General features: G+C 30.1%; 1 protein-coding gene across 1 annotated transcript; it reads right to left on the minus strand.

Annotated features, from left to right (window-relative positions):
* Positions 1-3,342: 3,342 nt before the first annotated feature.
* Positions 3,343-5,949, minus strand: LOC108451516 (probable N-acetyltransferase HLS1). The gene is made up of 3 exons (XM_017749198.2): positions 5,621-5,949; positions 5,314-5,444; positions 3,343-4,265 (listed from the first exon to the last, which is right to left on the minus strand). The coding sequence occupies exons 1-3, from the start codon at positions 5,828-5,830 to the stop codon at positions 3,407-3,409; spliced, it is 1,200 nt and encodes a 399-aa protein (XP_017604687.1). The 5' UTR covers positions 5,831-5,949; the 3' UTR covers positions 3,343-3,406.
* Between the last annotated feature and the right edge of the window lie 13,538 nt (positions 5,950-19,487).

Raw genomic sequence — 19,487 nt, forward strand, 5'->3', positions numbered from 1 at the left:
AAATTTGTCTTGTAAGTTGGGAGTTTCTCCAATTCTGACCTGAGGACCTAAATTAGTAAAGCAGATTGAATTATTTCCAACAATAACTGTTTCATTCCCTCCCAAATTAGTATGGTCTTTGGTATGCATATGGTATAAAGTAATAAAAAGGCTTCACATACAGATGTTAGCTGCCATCACTGGTTTCAGAAAGTTCCTCCTCTTAGTGTAAGCATACTGCTCTTTTCTTTTTTGTAATCTGAACTCTGTGTTGTATAAGCTGAGAGTTAGTTCTATTTTGACCCGTGCAATTGAGTACCCAAATTAGTAAAGCAAAAGGAGTTATTGCATGACAGTTCTTTCCTTCAAGGTATCTGCTACACTTTAATTCTTTGTCATATATCTGGTATAAAGTAATTAAAAAGGTTTCAAATGCTGATTTAGCTACTGTTTATCATATTGGTTCCTGAGAACTCTACCTCTTATTTATATATCGTGTTAGTTTAGTGGTATAATCATTTGGTTTTATGTTTAAGCTTTTATAGCAACAGTTTTGCAAAGATTTTTCAACATTGGTTTTATCTAGTCAGTTGCTACTCCCTTCTTACAGCTCATCTTAGAAGTCCAGACCTAGTTTTTTCTCTTATGATGGAAATTTCATTTCTCCAACAGCAAGCAGGATAACCTGCTTTTGCGAAACTGATGCAGAATAAAGCAACATGTTGCCATCGGTTGTAAAACAATGCAAAGCATGAACAACAATGAAAATAGGGACAGAGTGTGTTAACGAGATAACATATCAGCTTAAGAATTCTGATCATCAGTAGCCCTATGCATCATAGAAGTATTAATGAAGCATGAATTCTCTGTTGCTGTTCCGTACTTTTGCATCTAGCTTTTCTCTGGAATAATATGAACTCTTTAAATTGAGTTAGCTGTCAAGCGCACATAACTGAATGCGGATTGCTTCTTTGTGGTAATGACATGTCTTTTGTGATTTTGAGATAGTGGCATAACAGAACACAGGTTAACCTTAACATGACCAACTGAATTAACAATGTCATATCTCGGCCAGAGAGTTGACCATGAGCTTTTGACAGAGTGAGAGTCAAGAGTCTTAGCCATCTAGCTATAGTCCAAAAACATTTACTAATAAATAAGTCTGGTTACCAGAAGAACTACTGCTGCTTGGATAAATTAGGCTATTCCTCTTGCCATTCAAGACTGCTGCAAATTTACATTTTATTGCACCATTCTTTAGCATTTTATATTGACCCTTTATTTTTTGTCAGATTAAAATTATAAGTGTTCATTAGAAGATGATGAGGGTCTTGTACAAGAGAAGGCAACATGCTTTGATTTTTGTACAGTTTAAGCCAGACGGTGTTCTACTAAGGGTGTGTTCTCCATTGCTTTTGGGATGAACTTTTTTTAAAAAAAGTATTTTTCTCTTAAAAGCAATGAAGAACACATATCATTGGGGTAACTTTTTTAACTTTTGGGATGAGCTTTTTTAGAGATGAAAAAGCAGTAAATTTTAGCTTTTTCAGCCAAAAAGTACTTTTGACTGTTATTTTACCTTTTTAACCTTACTTTTTGACTTAAAATGTGTTTGATGCTATTATTTTGTGTTCTCTTTCTTGGTTATTTAATATGATTTTTATAAATGTGTTAAAAGCATTAATTAAAAATAAAAAAATATTTTTTAAAATAATATAATTGTGTCAATATCTAATTACAAATATTTAATTATTATATTTAAATATTTAAATATAGTTTATATATTCTAATTAAATTTAATAAATAATTAATATTAATTACTTAGAAATATTTAAAATTAATATTATATATTAAAATATTAACAATAAGTTATAATAAATTATTTTTTATATTTTTACTAAAATATCATAATATTAACTAATTTGAACATTATTTAAATACATATTTGTTACTTTATAATATAATGTCTAAAATGGACATTTTACTTTTCAAAAATACTTTTTGACAGCAATATCAAAACACTTAAATTTTTCTAAAGCACTTCTCAAAAGTATTTCTCAAAAGTACTTTTTCACGGCACTTTTCAAAAGCACTTTTTAAAAGTAATGAAGAACTGGCCCTAACTGACTCAACCCTCTACTCCACAAGGCATTGGAACTAGCAGAACTGGTTTGCTTATTAACTTGTTGAAATTTTGAACCCAAAACTTGAAATCCATAAATTTTTCATGAGGAATTGAGCTGTGCAAATGATGTTCCAGGATACATGTTGGTAGTAAGTTCATATTTAAATGGTTGAATCAGTTTAGGCATTGATCAAGAAGTTATAATCATAAACTATTGATGAAAACTAAGGTCATTCCTCAAGCAATCCATCACCATCCCAAATAATATAAAAAAAAAAAAAGGGATTTCAAGGAAACTGTTAGTCACTCTGTAAGTAGTAGCCCCATTCGGCTTATATTTTGAATATTTATTTGATTGCAAGCACTGATATAATGTAGACCTCTTTAAGGGTTAGCTAAGCTTTTGCTTCTCAATATTCTCTAATTATTTTCTAAAAATAAAAAAAAATGTTTTATTTAAATTTAATTTATAAAAACATATCAAGATTAATACAAAAACATTTTAGTAAATAATGAAAATGGGCAAACCAAATGAAACCGGGTATTCAAAATTGGATGAATAAATGATTTAGATGGACGATCACAAAAAGTATCATAACCAAATCATCTCAAAGATCAAACATACTCACCCATTGATTCCGTGTGTCTAGTGTTGGGTATGTGTTTGCCAATTGCCGACTTGGGATATTATTATTGCAATGTTGGTCCTAAGCCGTACAATTTGTTTTCAAAAGGACACCTGTTAGTGAGGGAGAGCAGTGGTCCCTGCAATAGCGAAGCTCATAACTTGACAAATGGGTGGAGATGGATTTGATTTCTTTTAATCTGCATTCTAAGTTAATACATAAAAGTTAATGTGAAATTCTACCTTTACATTTAAATTTAAAACTTTGTTTATTGAATTGGATTCTCAGCCGAAAGTGTCTCTACTTTAGACTATAATACTAATATTTGGATGACAACAGATCATTGAATTATTTAAAGCAAAGTAAAACCACGTACCTTTTATCAATCTCTAGAATTTGAGTCCTAATTAATTTTATATTTCCCTACACTCACCTCACCATAACATCAAAAACCAAAATTTTTAAGCTGAGCATGATAATGTTTTTTCCGCTTATAAAAACCTTTTTGTTCTTAAATTAGGATAGCCATATTTAATTTGTTATTTAAAAAATAAAATGATTAATTATTACCATTCAATTGATTTCTTTGATATGGTAATAAACAATTAAATGTTGTTCTTGTAATGAAACTATGATCATTTAAGATAATCATTATCAAAAGTTTAAAAAGAAAATGTCAAATATCACGAGGGTCGACAAAAATCAATGGTGAAGAAGGTCGAGAGTTCAACCAATCAGACAGTCCACATTTTTCGTCTGATCTATAATTAAGCTTTTTGATGCACCATAAATCCTCAGACATAGAAAGCTTCCTCCAATGTGGGATAACCTCTCGAACAGGGTCTCTCTGCCCCACCTCCGCCACCACTGCCCCACACCCATCATCATCTCGACCCATGTTATGGGCGAAGGCACATAGAGATTTCATAAGACGGGGTCCATTCTTGCCTTCCATGTGTAAACCATACAGAAAATAAACCCAAAACTTCCTGAACACATCGGGAAATGAAGGCAACATCATCCATGGCATCCAGGCATCAAGCACCCTGGAAGCCATGCAACAAGCGTACGTCAACATTGACACCCCTTTCACCTGCAACCTGAACAATTGCTTGGTGCTCCAAACACTCATGATAGCGAAACTTGGAGGAAGAATCCCTGTTTTGGGATCCCATTTGGGGAGACTTTTCTTTGGTAAGGCCATGAATGTGCCCAAACTCAACTTGTTGGACAAAATCTTTTCTATGTCTTTAGGGAAGAATTCTGAATTTGCAAATGCCCGTCGGTACAGGGTCTCAGCCAGCTTTGGATTGAGTTGAACGATGGCTATGCCTGACCCTAATGATTTGTAATGAGCATGAACCGGCTGCACTAGCATTGTTGGGGTGCGGAATTTGGTGTATTCACATTTTCTAGTGAACAAATTGATGGATGCTTCATTGGTGCAATCTGTGGCCATATATACGTACTCTGCTCCATTTTTCTTACACCATTCTTCTAATTTCTGAACCAGTTTTTTCCCAATGCCAAGCCTCCTGCGTTTACGAATAATTAGAACCCTCAACTAATTTCATTGAGACAAAATAAGAAACCCCTAATAAGATTGAAATAATCAACAAACACATGCATACAAAAACCTTTCATGGTGACTAAACAGGAGAAAAACAAATAATAATAATAATAAAGAAGGCATTGTGGACTGCATTAATTATAAAGTGAATCACACAAAGTAACATTCCAAAACACAATGATAAGAAGCATTAAGCAATAAAAAATAATAAAAGACACCCTCAGGGAAATAAAACAAGAGAATAATTCATATAAAAATTCAAGAATGACATAAGAAAAGGCGGCAGCATCAAAAGAATTCAGGAGACATTTGGGTGGACCATTACACTAAAAGCATAGAATGAGATAATAAATACCATTTTCTACATTTTTTCCCTTTTTCTTTCCTGGAATAAGTCATTTACAATTAAGTGGATTCAATACAAGTGTCAGTGCAAAACTAGTTGGCATTTTTCCTCTTTCCATTTTACATACGAGGAATATTTCATATTTGTTGGGAACATGATAAAAATTTAGGGATTAAATTGAAAAATGATTAACTTCACCCCTGAATTAAAAGGGCCAAATGGGGCTCGAAGAAAGCACGAGAAAAGAAAAACAGTTTTAGAATTTCAGGAGAAAATGCAGTAGAAAAGGCAAAACGGAACAGGTTCTCTCCTGTTTCCTGCCTTCATGTACTAGCTGCTAATAACTTGCATATAAGATTTCTTCAAAAAAACTTGCATATAAGAAAAAAGAGATTATGTGAATATCACCTTTCTTTACAAAAAAAAAATACTAAAAAAATGCAAAAATTTTATTATTTTCACTCAGATAATTTTATATTTTTATTGCATTTGAATATGTTTTAAATTTTAATTTATAATAAAATATGTTTACTTTATATCCTAATCTATATTAAATAAAGAATCACAATAAAAATTTAGGTACTTGAAAACCAAAACAAATTCAAAGATGTATATATTTTTTATTATTTTAGGCAACCATAAATATATATGCATGTATAATATATACCTGTGGGAAGGAGCAACCCTTAAACCCAGAATATAAGCTAACTTTACATAAAGTGAATTCCCTCTTGTTACAGTTTTTATACATCCTCTTATAACTCCTACTATCTCTCTTCCATCTCCATATTCCGCGACCTGTTTTTCAACCCCCAAGACAAAGTGACATCAGCAAAGTAAGGAGAAATAATCATGTAATCATAACTTTCACATAGAAAACTTTGAACATGCATATATATATATATATATATATATAGAATGATGTTGGGATTGGGAATGAGAAGTAATGGGATTAATTGATAAAGCACATATACCAGCATGATGTGAGAAGGGAAATGGCGGACTCTACAAATGGGGTCACCTAAAAGGTCAGCCACAAGTGAAGGCTTTCCTCCTTCCCCAATTTCACATCGTCTCTCCATCTCCTCCACACCCACCTTGTCTTCCTCTTCATCATACTCTCTCACCACCACCCCCACCCCCACCGTCGGTGCTGGATTCACAGCCGCTATTTTCACTGACATATTAGCAAGCAAGAAAGAAACAAGAAGAAACAAGAATAGATGGATGTAATCAAGGTGATGGAAGTAGCACTAAATATATACTAGTCAACTACTTGTCTATGTGTTTTATATAGTTTGCTTCGTTTGCTTTGCTTTCTATCTCTCTCCATATATAAAGAGTGGATTGTCTGATGTGTCAAAAGTAACTGTAGCTGTTTTAATGGAGTTTATTCTATTTCTTAGGGATGAGATGATGATGATGAATCATATTGAGTCACATTTTATTTAATGATACTTTTCTTTCCTTGCTAACAGTCATAACATTTAAAATATAAAAATAATATAATGGGCATATTATTATTAAAATATTTATAATATATTTCACGATTATTAACATAAAAAGTATGAATGATTTATATATTTATAAAATATTCATCATGTTAGAGTTATATGATTCAAATCCCGTCACTTGTTAAAGAAATAAAATAGAGAGACAAAAAATGAGATCTGTAGAGACGAAGTTGCAAAATAAGATCAAAAGAGAGGCTGTGAATCCAAAGGGAAAACAACCAAAATAATTCAAACAATCCGATGAAGTTAATGTAGTAGAAGACTACAGTGATGGTGAACTCCTAGTTGCTTCTGTTGACAACTTTAAAGTAAGAAAGGAGTGAATCCTCGATTCTGGTTGCACTTCCCATATAAATCCCAACCAAGATTGGTTTACAACATTTGAAACAGTGTATGAAGGTGTTGTTTTAATGGAAAATAATACTGCAGGTATTGGCACGGTCAAAATTAAGATGTTCAATGAAGTCGTCAAAACACTTGGTGACATACGACATATACCAAAATTGAAGAGAAATTTGATTTCATTGAGTACTTTTGATTCAAAAGGGCACAAATACACAACTAAAAGTGGAATTCTAAATATTAGCAATGATTCTCTCGTTGTGATGAAATGGTAGAAAAAGACTGCCAAGTTATATGTTTTGCAGAGTTCAACAGTTATAGGTGGTGCAGTCGTCGCTTCCTTTTCCTTGTCAGATGATGATGTTATTAGGCTTTAGCATATGCATTTGGGGCATATGAGTGAAAACGACATGGTAGAATTAAGTAAAAGAAGACTTCTTGATGGACAAAGCGTTAGCAAATTGAAGTTCTGTGAACACTACGTTTTTAGGAAGCAAAAGAGAGTTTGATTCACCAAAGGAATCCATAACATGAAGCGAACGCTAGATTATATTCATTCTGATCTTTGGGGACCATCTAGAATGCCTTTTAGGAGTGGCGCTAATTATATGCTAACAATCATTAATGAGTTTTCCAAAAATGTTTGAGCATTTTTTTCTAAAGCAGAAAAATGATGTGTTGTCCATGTTTAAGGATTGAAAGACTATGATAAAAAAGCAGATAAGAAAACAGATAAAACACCTCCGCACAGATAATGGCTTGAAATTTTGTTCTAGTGAGTTTAATGAATTGTGCAAATCAGAACGAATCATGAAACACTTGACAATTCACCATACTCTACAGCAAAACGGTATGGTAGAACAAATGAATAGAATAATAATGGAAAAGGTTCGATGCATGTTTCTGAATGCTTGTTTATCGAAATTGTTTTGGGCTGAAGTGGACTCTACAACATATTTTCTAATTAACTGGTCTTCGTCCATTGCCGTTGAGAAAAAGACTCCATAAGAGATATGGGCAATACTCTTGCTAATTATTCTGATTTGAATATTTTTGGGTGTCCGTCATGTTAATAATGGTAAATTGAAGTCTAGATCTATTAAGTTTGTTTTTATTGGATATAAGGCTAGTGTTAAAGAGTATAAATTATGGTGCCCTGAAACTAGGAAAGTTTTAATTAATAGAGATGTTATTTTTTATGAGACTGCTATGTTGCATAACTTACCTCTTAAAGACTCTTTTGATAAAAAACCAGCAGAGATCAAATACACATGCGAAGTAGTTGGAGCTTCAAATTGTTCCAAGATCTACAACAAAGTCTACTCCTTAGGTTAGTATAGAAACTCAAAGTATAGTTTTTTCTTCACCACAGTCAGCACTACAATATTCTATTATCAAGAACAGACCTAGAGGAGAAATTAAACCTCCAAAGAGGTTCACTAAGGTTGATTTTGTTACTTGTGCTTTAAATGTGGCTTAAAAAATAAATGCAAATCAAGAGTTGTCTACTTATTTCGAGGCAGTTAGTTGTGAAGATTTAGGCAAGTGGATGATTACTATGCAAGAAGAGATGGAACCACTTCATAAGAATAATACATGAAACCTAGTGAAGCTTCCTAAAGGTAAAAAAGTTGTTCGTTGTAAATAGGTGTTCAAAGAGAAATAAGCGACTCTAAGAGTTGAAAAACCTAGATATAAGCAAAACTAGTTGCAAAATGTTACAATTAGATTCCAGGTGTAAACTTCATAGATATGTTTTCTCCAGTTGTTAAGCATAGTTCGGTTCGAGCATTACTTGGTATTGTGGCCATGTATGATTTGGAGCTTGAGCAATTAGATGTGAAAATAATATTCTTGCATGGAGAACTTGAGGAAGATATTTACATCCAACAACCAGAGAGTTTTATAGTCTCAAGAAAGGAAGACTATGTTTGCTTGCTGAAAAAGTCTCTTTATGGCCTAAAACAGTCACCTAGGCAGTGGTACAAGAAGTATAGTTCATTTATGACTAATCACGATTTCAAAACAAGCAATATTGACGGTTGTATTTATTTTAAAAAAAAAGTATTAATGGTTCATATGTATATCTACTCCTTCATATTGATGACATATTGATAGCAGCCAAAGATAAAGGAGAGATAAGAAAGCTCGAAGCCCAGCTTAGTGAAGAATTTGAGATAAAAGATTTGGAAGCAACAAAGAAGATACTTGGGATAGAAATTCTCAGAGATAAAAAGCATGTAAATTGTACCTAAGTCAAAAAGGGCACATTGAGAAAGTTCTTTGCAGGCTCAATATGTAGAGTGCTAAGCCTGTTAGTACTCCTTTAGTAGCCCATTTCAGACTTTCATCGGTCTTGTCTTCGTAATCAGATGATAAGATTGACTACATGTCACGGGTTCCATATTCAGTGTAGTAGGATCTCTCATGTATGCTATGGTTTGCTCACGTCCAGATTTATCATATGAAATTAGTGCAGTTAGTAGATACATGGTGAATCTCGATAAGTAACACTGAAAAGTAATTCAGTGAATTTTTAAATACTTACGAGGTACTATTGATGTTTGCTTACGGTTTAGAAGAACTAGAGATGGAGTCATTGTGTGTGTTGATTCTGATTTTGCTGAAGACCTTGATAAAAGAAGATCTCTCACAGGGTACGTCTGTACTATTAGGGGTTGCGCCATTAGTTGGAAAGCCACTTTGCAGACTACAGTTGCTTTGTCTACTACTGAAGTTGAGTACATGACGATTACCAAGGCTTGTAAAAAGGCTATTTAGTTGAAGAGACTCTTTTTTGAACTCAGTAAAGACCTTCAGATCATTAAAATGTTTTGTGATAGTCAGAATATCATCTTCCTTACAAATGATCAAATATTTCATGAGAGAACGAAGAACATTGATGTTCGGTATCATTTTGTGTGTGAAATTATTGCTCGTGGCAGAGGCAAATATAGGGGGGCTGGTAAGGGCACCGGCCCCTTAAAATGAAAAATTGTTATTTAGGCCCTTTAAAAAAATTTAAAATTTTAAATTAATAAAGGTAAAATTACACTTTGACCCCCCTAAAATTATAAAATTTTGATTTAATCTTTTAAAAATTATAAAGATTTAGACTATTAAAAATTAAAATTTCATTCAACCCCCTAAAAAAATTTTTTGGCTTCGCCCATGGCTCATGGTGATATTGTTGTTAGCACTCGTGATAATCCTGCTGATATGATGACTAAGTCACTTCCTATAGCCAAGTTTTAACATTGTTTGGACTTGATCGGTGTTCATTGTTGAAGAATACCCTTTACGGGATTTCATGGAAGAGATGGAGAACTTGTTCGTCGAGAATTTGTGTCAAGGTGGAGATTGTTAGAGTTGTGTAACCCGAATCTCGTCATTTGTTAAAGAAATAAAATAGAGAGGAAAAATAGGGGGATCTATGGGGTTGAAAGGCCGTGGGCTATACTTCTTCTATTAAACATTGATCATAATAGGGTTGTTTAACCCTTAAAATAGATGTAGTCAAACTCTTCTTATAGTGTGTGTTTTCAACATAGTGACTTTCCTTTTCTCTGCCCGTGGTTTTTCTCAATAAGAGTTTTTCACATAAAATCTGTGTTTTTATTTTTCTTTCTTATTGCTTTACAATTATTCCTACTACCATTATCGACGTTAATTATAACATAACAATATAAGAGAATTGTGATTAAACCTCTTATTAATATATTAATTATTAAAGTTTAAGTCCTGTAATCCTTTCCCCAATTTATACTTGGCTTTATATAAAATAGTGGATAAGTTTATAAGGTTACAATTATTGCTTTGTAACGTTCCAAGCTTCTTTATGATCATGTGATATTTCATTAGGTGACTATGATAACTATATGATGATGAAAATCATGACAACATAACTAATTAATAAATATATGTGATTATATATAATCTCTATGTACAATAAATATATATTGCATGCATAGTAGATATGATTAAAAATTTAGTTCTTAAAAAACACCCAAATGATTAAAGATTGTGAAACGTGGTATTAGTGTATGATGTGGAGACCTGAAAATGGTTTTATTTATTCATTAATTTCGTCAATTAGAATTTATATACAAATAATATTGAGAGGTAATACAATTTTAAATATTTGATAAAATTTTAATCACCATTCCATATAAATCAAATTATTTAAATTTTAAATTTTAAATTAATTCATATTTAGCATTTGATGCAACTTTTAGTATGATAAAATACTATAGTGGTTTTCACCAAATTATTGGGGAAAAAGAAAGAAGCATGTAATATGTGATGATATTAATAATAACCTTAGCTTTTTGTTTATTTAAATGAAAGGTGGTTATGGTACATAATTAAGACAGGTGTAAGATTAGTGAAGAGCATGGGAGCTTCCACTTAATTTCTGTCCAAATTGTGGGTAATGCACAAATATTATATTTTTCCCACTTAAAATTGAAACATGATGATGCAGAAGGAGAGTACCAAAGAAACCTCATATATATACGTAATACATGTTGATGAGTGGTTTAATGTTTTTTGGGGATGGGATATACCAGGAGTGGGACAACAGATAGTCGAAGCAGCAAAAGAGAAATTTGTTGCACTCAAAAAGATTACCCACATTTCTAAACAAGGAATGGATAGTTCACACAATCCTTAATTTGTGAGAGATGAATTGTACAATTTGTCCTTTGAATTTATTGCTCCGCTTCATCATCTAAATTATTTTATGCATACAAATAAAGTCTTACATCTGAATTGATGTGACTTATCTCTTAAGGGAACAAAATATCAAAAAGGTTGGGGGTGGGAGAATTATAGTGATTCTCACCCATTTAATCATCATCAATTGTAGCAATAGGGGGATGGGAAGTAACATATATTTGAGTATTAGGTACATTGTTACTGAAATTATTTTAATTTCTTAAGTTTTAAGTTTTAATTATTTTACTTTAAATGGGATATGTTTAATATACTCCCAATTTAATTTAATATTGTATCTATATTTTAGAAATGTCAATATCGTTTTATTATGATACTTGTACTTTAAAAATATATAATTTGACACCTAAGCTATTAGTATGTTATTTATTATGGTACCGATGTTAACACCATCAATGAATTTTTAAACTAGTCAATAAAAGTTCAACGTAAATTTTTTTTCAAATCAATAAATCCACATAATTTTTTTTACAATATTATTCAAATAAAAGGAAAAACTGTCAACTAGTTCCCTTAAAATGGGAAAATTTCCTTTACACCCTTTCAAATTTGTAAAATTGTAAGTTAATTTTAGCTTGAAGAATGATAAATTTATGATTTAATCCAAGTAAAAATAATAATAAAATTACACTTTTACTCTAAAAATTTTATAAATAAAAATTTACTACTAAAAGGAAGTGTAACTTCACCCTCCATAATATATATCCAATCCGCCCTTTTAACTTTCAAATGATTTGGGAGTGTTGAAAATACTTGTACAAGTGTTTGTACTTGTGGAAACAGATAATTAGGTAATGAGTTGGAAAAAGAAGAAGAAGAAAAAAGCTTCAAATAGATCATGCATGCTTACACCAAAAAATTCATGGTCGGTCCTTTGTAACCCTTATTATTTGGTGAAAAATGTACTAATAAGATTCTCAAGATTGGGGACCTTAAATTATCAGACAAGACTCATGTTCCTCCCACTCAACATTTGCTCAATTCTGCCATGCCAATCAGTCAATTTTTCCTCCAACTTGTTGTTTTCGAAAGTTTTAGAAGAAGAAATTAAAAACTACAACCCCTTTAACCAGAACAATCTCGGGGATTTAGCAAAGTAATCTTTCATATTATATACATACACACACTGAAAAGGGCATCTGTACAGCTAGTTTAACTCCCTGTTTATTACTTTAGTTATAAAATAGTGCATAGTTAGGGTGGTAGGCTGGTCCAATTCTAAGCTAATGCCATCTAAATTGTGCTGATATGGTCCAAGTTGGTGTAATTCAAGATGAATAAGAATGTCCCAATAATTTAGCTTAGCTGGTTTAGTAACAGATTCAAAATTCGGATATTATGGTATAGTTTTAACTTGTATATAAAATAAAAAGATGAAAGCATATTCCTGTTGTGGTGAAATAATGGAGTCTTTGGTATAAAGAAAAAAAATGGTTCCATAATATCTTTGTTTGAAGATTTTGTGTTAAAAAAATAAAAACCTTTCCTTTTCCACTTTTTGAGGGATACTAAATTCAAGCAAACCCTTTTTTTGCCTCTTCTTCTGGTGGTTATTATCAACCCATTTGTCCATCAAATTTTCAATGTGAAGCAACTTTCTTTCTTCTATATGGTGTAATTTTTCCTGAATATTAATGGCATTGAAAGGAATCATTCGTTTGAGTAAGATGAGGGATTGTTGATGGGAGTTTGATAAACATGCAAGAGAAAGAGGGGATCAGTGTTAAGGAATTGATGCAATCTTTCCGCTTTACATTATATAAATCCATCTCGTTTTCCAAAATAATATTAATCAAACCAAACTCCAAGTGGTACAATGAACTACTTACCATTCGTTGTATGTCAAGTCTTCTGGTCTTTTTATTATTATCTTCTTTATCTACCAATTTCTGACATGTTTCTTTTTATTTCTTTTAAGTCCACCACAATTTCTTAAATTTTCAACATTTTCACTACTTAATTTGATTTTTTTTTAAAATTTATTTGGTAACATATTACATGTTTGGTTTTAGAATGTAGTAATGAATGAGGAAGCATATATTTATTATATAGTAATAAAAAGGCAAAGAAGCAAATCCTATTGGGTTGATTATTTAAAAAACAACAGCCACCCCATGCCTGAATTAAAGTAGTATAATCATGAAACATATCTGATGGTGAAGCTATAGATTATTTGAAGGAAGCTGCTAATCTTTCAAAACTATAACTATGATTACCATGTGTCGGAAAACAGCCTTTTTTATTATTATAAATTTTATAAATTAATGATATTTTTTAATATTTTCATGCTTTAGTTTTATTTTGTTTTTCATGTCGTGTTTCAATTTAGATTATATTATATTGTTGGAATTTAAGCCTTTACTTATTTATTTAAAATTAATGAATTAAAATTTTAGAATTTCTTTTCAAACATAATAAACGCATATTCTAGATAAGTAACAAAAAATTAGATGAAGGGCTTGTTTTTGTTATGGTGAGTGATGTGTATATTTTTTATGACATATGGAAAGAGCCATTGGCTTTTAATTATTATTATTATTTGGTTTGGCACTTGGCATCACATGGAGTTTTATGTGGGGTGGTCCTTAACCTAAAGAATATTTTGGTCCCGTTTTAAATAATGCCTCTATATTACTTTAATAAATTTATTTATTTTTAATAATCATTGCTATAATCTACATTACCTGATTATTACTACCATAAAAAAAAAAAAGCAACTTCTAGGAAAACCATTTTACTGTAAAAAAGAAAAAAAAAAAAAAGCTGCAAGGTCAAAGGAAATTTAGGGTACCGTACATTAACATTATTAATTACTAATAATGAATGCAAGTCCCTTTAAGTTTAACTATCATTTTAAAAATAACATTTCTTATTTTAAAGGATTGTCCTTCTCAAGGATCAGATGAAAATTGAGTTTTTTTTCTTATTTTTTAAAATGGTTGGAATCTGGATTTTTATTTTGGAATTGTGGGTTTTATTTGGCTCTTTTGGTAGGTTTTTTTTTTTAATAAATTTGTTTACTTGGTTCCTCCATTATACCTCAATTCAAAAATTGGTTTAATTTTTGAAAATTTTAATAATAAATATCAATAAAAATTATTAAAAATATAAGTAGATAAAACTTATTTATCATTTAATGAAAATGGGTACACTATTAGTAGAATATTTAAAATCCACAAGTAGGGCTAAAAGTCAAAAAGTACCTATAAGGTATTAAAATAAATAAATATTAAAAAACAAATATCAATTTTTAAAGGTATACTGAGAGTATATTTTTTTATTTTACAAGCAGTTATAAAAAATTATCATTTCATTTTTTTAAATATTTATTAATATTTTACTATACCCTTATAAACACTTGTCAACTCCTAACTTTATTTGTGGTGTCTAAAAACTCTATTGATAGTGCACTAAATATTTTCTCTTTTATTATTAGTTTAAATATTGTTAAAAATATTTGTTTATCAAGTCACCCATAATCTCTAATGTGAAAGATATTATGTGTTTAAATACATTTAAGCTCATGTATTTTAAGATGTTGCAATAATGATGAGATTAACTCAGATACAAATACTACAATTACTGTATGTAAGTTGCTAAAACATGTATTAATTGTAATATACTTGTAAATATACATAAATTCAAGAGCATTTGGTAAATCGTTATTAATTATTGCATTTCACTAGAGATTAGAATTTGGTTAAATTCTGCTATTAACTTCTATACTTTAAGAAAGTCATGGATTTAATCCATGTACTTTGACTTGGTTATTTTAGTTATTATATGTTTCAAAATTTAAAATTTCAATTCTCACCTTGTTAGTTTGTAATTTTCACTTATTACTTATTAAAAATTAGTTAATGGGTAAACGATTGCCATTGGCATTAAAATTGAAATTTTAAATTTTGAAAAGTATAGGGACTTAGAATGATATAATTGGAGAATATGGACTAAATCTACAATTGTACACATAGTACAAGACTAGTCATTGACTTTAATCAAACATATTTAATTTTTACAATTTGGGTTAGGACTAAAATTTCAAATTTTAAAAAGTACAAACACTAAAATTAACCTAGATATTAAATAACGGTGAATTAGGAATTTTATGTTGAGAACGAAATAAATTAAAAAATAATTAGGACAAAAAATTATATTAAAACGATTAAAATTGAATTATTATTTTTATAAGTGATTAAAATATAATCTTTTTAATTTAATTAAGAGGATAAAATGTATTGAACTAAAGAAATAGGCTATATTATATTAAAATGATTGATTGAGTTAATATTATGAATTAATTAGATATATCTATGAGTTTTATAAAATTATACTAAAAAGTTATATAATTTTAAAATTATATTTATAGTTTTATATTAAAAACTGTCCACTAAAATTTTATTTGAAGCAGTTTTTATTCATATTGTTTTAACAATATCTTATATAGTGGATGTTTTGTTATTTAATATGAATATTTTATGCCTCTCTCTCTCTTATTGTATATTACTAGTGTTTGGTGATGATTTTATTAAGAGTGTCAATACCAATTTCAAATATGGATTCTAAAATAGATATGGAAGATAACAAAAAAAGAGTGTTCGTAAGTTTTTTGGGTTTGGGTTTGGTTGGGATCATGTAGAGGTGACTATGGGTCGGGCCACCCGGCCCAACCTGAGGGCTCGCCCATAATGTGGGAGGGTTTGAACAAAAATATAAACCTGAAAAATGGGCTTGGACAAAAAAATAAGGCCCGTTTAAAAAACGATTCGGGCCACGAGTAAGGCATTTTTGGCCCGAGCCTGGCCTTGCCCTACCCGAATTCACTAAAGGACAAAAAAAATCTAATTTTTTAATATTATTTTCTTGTTATTTTCTCCCTATTTTGCTACCATTTTACTATTATGTTTCTACTATTTTGTTGTTATTGTTTGGATATTATATAAAACTTATTTTATTGTTAATTTTGTTATTATTTTAAAGACATTTGTTAATTTTGTTATTATTTTAGAGACATTTGCTTGTTAAGTTACATTTATCTTAGTGTTATTTAAGTATACAAATTTTTAAAATTTATTTTCAATTTGTTGGGAAATATTTATTTTGATGTTTTTAGTATTTTTGATTTATTATATATTTTAAAATAATATAAAAATTAATATAGGCGGGCCGGTTGGGCCCGGATTTTAGCATTTTTATCTTGATCGGGCTTGAAAAAAATTTTAGGCCCATTTTTTAGGCCAAGCTTGGGCCTAGCAAACGGGCTTAAATTTTTAGTCGGACCTGGCCCGAGCCATGCTCACCTCTAGGTTCATGCATGATATTAATATTATATCCAGTTGTTTAAATAGGAGAATAAATGCGCTTCAGTGTACTTAAAATATCGTACTAATAATAATGTTGATGCTAACTGAGCTAATACTCAGTCTTTTATTAAATTTCTAAATATAAACAATTTAACATTTTTTTAATAGAAAATGTGTTGACCAATGCTAGGCTTAGAATAGAAATATTAGAGCCACAACCGACTGATATTTTAGACAAGCTTAAATTTTTTGTTAGACCAATTTGTAACTTTAATATTTTTATCCAAATCCTTTCATATTTCAAAAGAATTTTTAAACTTTACGAATAACCCGACTTTTAAATATGTCTATCAATCCCTAAAGTTCATTTTCTTTCTTTTCCTACCTCCAATATTTATTAATTATTTTTTCATTCTATTCTTCTAAGTACATCTCAAGACTTCAACATTTTACCAATACACTTATATGGCTATTGGCATCATAAATAGATAAAAAATCAAAATTATACATTAATTTAGATTTATTGTGTAATTGAATACATAAACTTTGATTTTGATTTAATTGTATACATTTTAAAAAATACATACATCTATTTATGTAATACCTCGAAAATTACTATACTAAGATATTATCCTCGATATAGTAAAATAAGGAAATAAAATGGTAAAAAGGGAATTTTGAGTTATGTCAACATTGGAAAGTATATTATGATATATTAATTCAAGAAAGGACTAAATCAAAAAGTGAGAAAAGTTTTGTGGCCCAAGAGAAAATACTCAAAATTTGAGGGGTTAAAGTGTAGATATAAAAAAAGTTAAAGGATCAATAGTGACAATATTTTAAGGGTGGAATGATCTAGAAACTAAGGAAAATTGATGAATTAGGACCAAATTGAATAAATGAAAAAAGTATGAAGGGTTAAATCATAATTTTATCAAAATAAGTGATGAGTCAATGAAGGAATTTGAAGAATCATAAGGGCAAAATGGACATTTAGCAAGAAAGATAATTTTGAAGGGTAATGATGATGTTGATGATATTTTAGATTAATCAAATAAATATTAGTTTATTAATATTTTGATTTAATTTTAATTATATTTTATTATTATTTTATTTAGTATATAAGGAAAGAAATATGAAGAATTCTCTTCATCTTTCCATGCTAGCAACGTGAGAAAAGAAAAGAAAAAAAGAAATTTTTTTCTTTACAATTTGGTCATTTTACCAAAAATTCATCATTTTCATTTAAAAAACAAAACAATTTTCATAGCTACCAAGAGAGAAAAATAATAAGGAGACTATGATGAGCTAGAATATTAAGTTACATTCAAGAAATAGAAGCTGGAGGAGAGAGAAAATTAAGTTAAAGATTGAAATCAATAGGACAAAGTAAGAACATTAAGATTTCAATATATTCTTAAGTTTGATATTATTGAAAAAGCATGAAAATGATGTTAACATAGAGTTTTCTAATATAAGTTTCTATGTTATAAGAGGAAGTGATTGGAAATATTGTAGAGAAAAGAAAGGAGGGTGTTATAAACTTGATTATTAGCAATAGTCTGACTTTGAAAATTCACCAAAAATTGTATAAATTGAATTATAGGTTAATTAAAGTATTAAATTAAATTCTATTGAGTCTAGTTTTACATAGAAGAAACGTTGTAAGCAAAAGAATTTCATATTATGAGATATATGAATTTTTGTGAGACAAGGTTAGATTGATTTCGGGTTCCCCTGTTCTGACTTTGGAAAATCATCAAAAATTGTAAAAAAAATAATTAGGGGTTTAAATTTATATTTCTAAATTCTTAATGAGTTTATTTTCAAGAGAAACAAACAGAAACATCATCCAAACCCCGTGCTTAGAGATAATTAATTTTTAGTAAAAAAAGGTCGAAGCTGTCAAATAGCAAAACAGGGATAAATTTGAAGATTTTACTGTACTTATTGGCTGAGTTATAAATTCTGAAATTTTTATGGTGGAAATATATTTGAGTCTAGTTTCAAAAACATCAAGCGGATCTTAATTTAGAATTCTTTAACTCAAGATATAAATAATTTAATGACTATAACTCAAGTGGACAGCTTTGATATGAACATAAAAGTAAACAGTGGAATTATAGATAATGTTACATATTAGCATGTTATATACATTATGTATGTGGAATGGAGAGGAGGAGGAGGAAAATATATATGAATATTCAACTATCATGGGTTTACATTAAAAATGACTAATTTGCATGTTTTATGCTTAGGGACTAAATTTAATAAAAGTAAAACTTTAGGGGTAATTTTTTCAAAATGTCAAAAATGACCAAATTGCAGGAAATGAATTGTTTTATTGTCTAAATGAATAAATTGAATGAAATTATTAATTTAGATCAAGATTGGATGGAAAATCGAGGAAAATAGAAAATTACCAAAATGCCTTGGAATCTTGGTATTTCTGCAATTTAGCTAGGTAAGTTTGTGTAACTAAATTGAGAATTTATATGTTTTAAATTGAATTGTATGTATATGATTGTATTATTGTCATGTATATGAAAATATTCACATATCCGACAATGATTGATAAGTATAAAGTCTCGTTTGAATAGATGAAATTCGATCGGATATAGGGTTTCTATATTGGTTTTGGTCTTGCATATGTTGTGGACACACCACATCTCGAAAGAGCGTCCCGTTATAAGCCCTCTCGAGCTTCCCGTTATATGGTTCTTGCGAGCTTCCAGTTAATAGCTTATCGGAGCATCCCAATCAGTTGTGATCATGCATGTGTTGTAGACACACCACAGTTCTTATGAGCATTCCGTTATATGGCTCTTCGTGAGCGTCCCGATTAAAGGCTCTTTGTGAGCTTCCCGTTAATTGCTATCCGGAACTTCCCGTTAATGGCTCTTCGGAGCTACCCATTATTACCTCCCACGAGCTTCCCGATTATGGCT

Source organism: Gossypium arboreum, chromosome 5, assembly GCF_025698485.1.
Source record: "Gossypium arboreum isolate Shixiya-1 chromosome 5, ASM2569848v2, whole genome shotgun sequence".
Lineage (NCBI taxonomy): Eukaryota > Viridiplantae > Streptophyta > Magnoliopsida > Malvales > Malvaceae > Gossypium > Gossypium arboreum.

Excerpts from the sequence above, each read along its gene's own strand:
- LOC108451516 (XM_017749198.2), bottom strand. The coding sequence starts at position 5,830 with ATGTCAGTGAAAATAGCGGCTGTGAATCCAGCACCGACGGTGGGGGTG. Across the intron at positions 5,445-5,620 it reads TCCCTTCTCACATCATGCTG|GTCGCGGAATATGGAGATGG; the intron begins GTATATGTGCTT and ends GTTGAAAAACAG. Across the intron at positions 4,266-5,313 it reads AGGGTTGCTCCTTCCCACAG|GAGGCTTGGCATTGGGAAAA; the intron begins GTATATATTATA and ends TCGTAAACGCAG.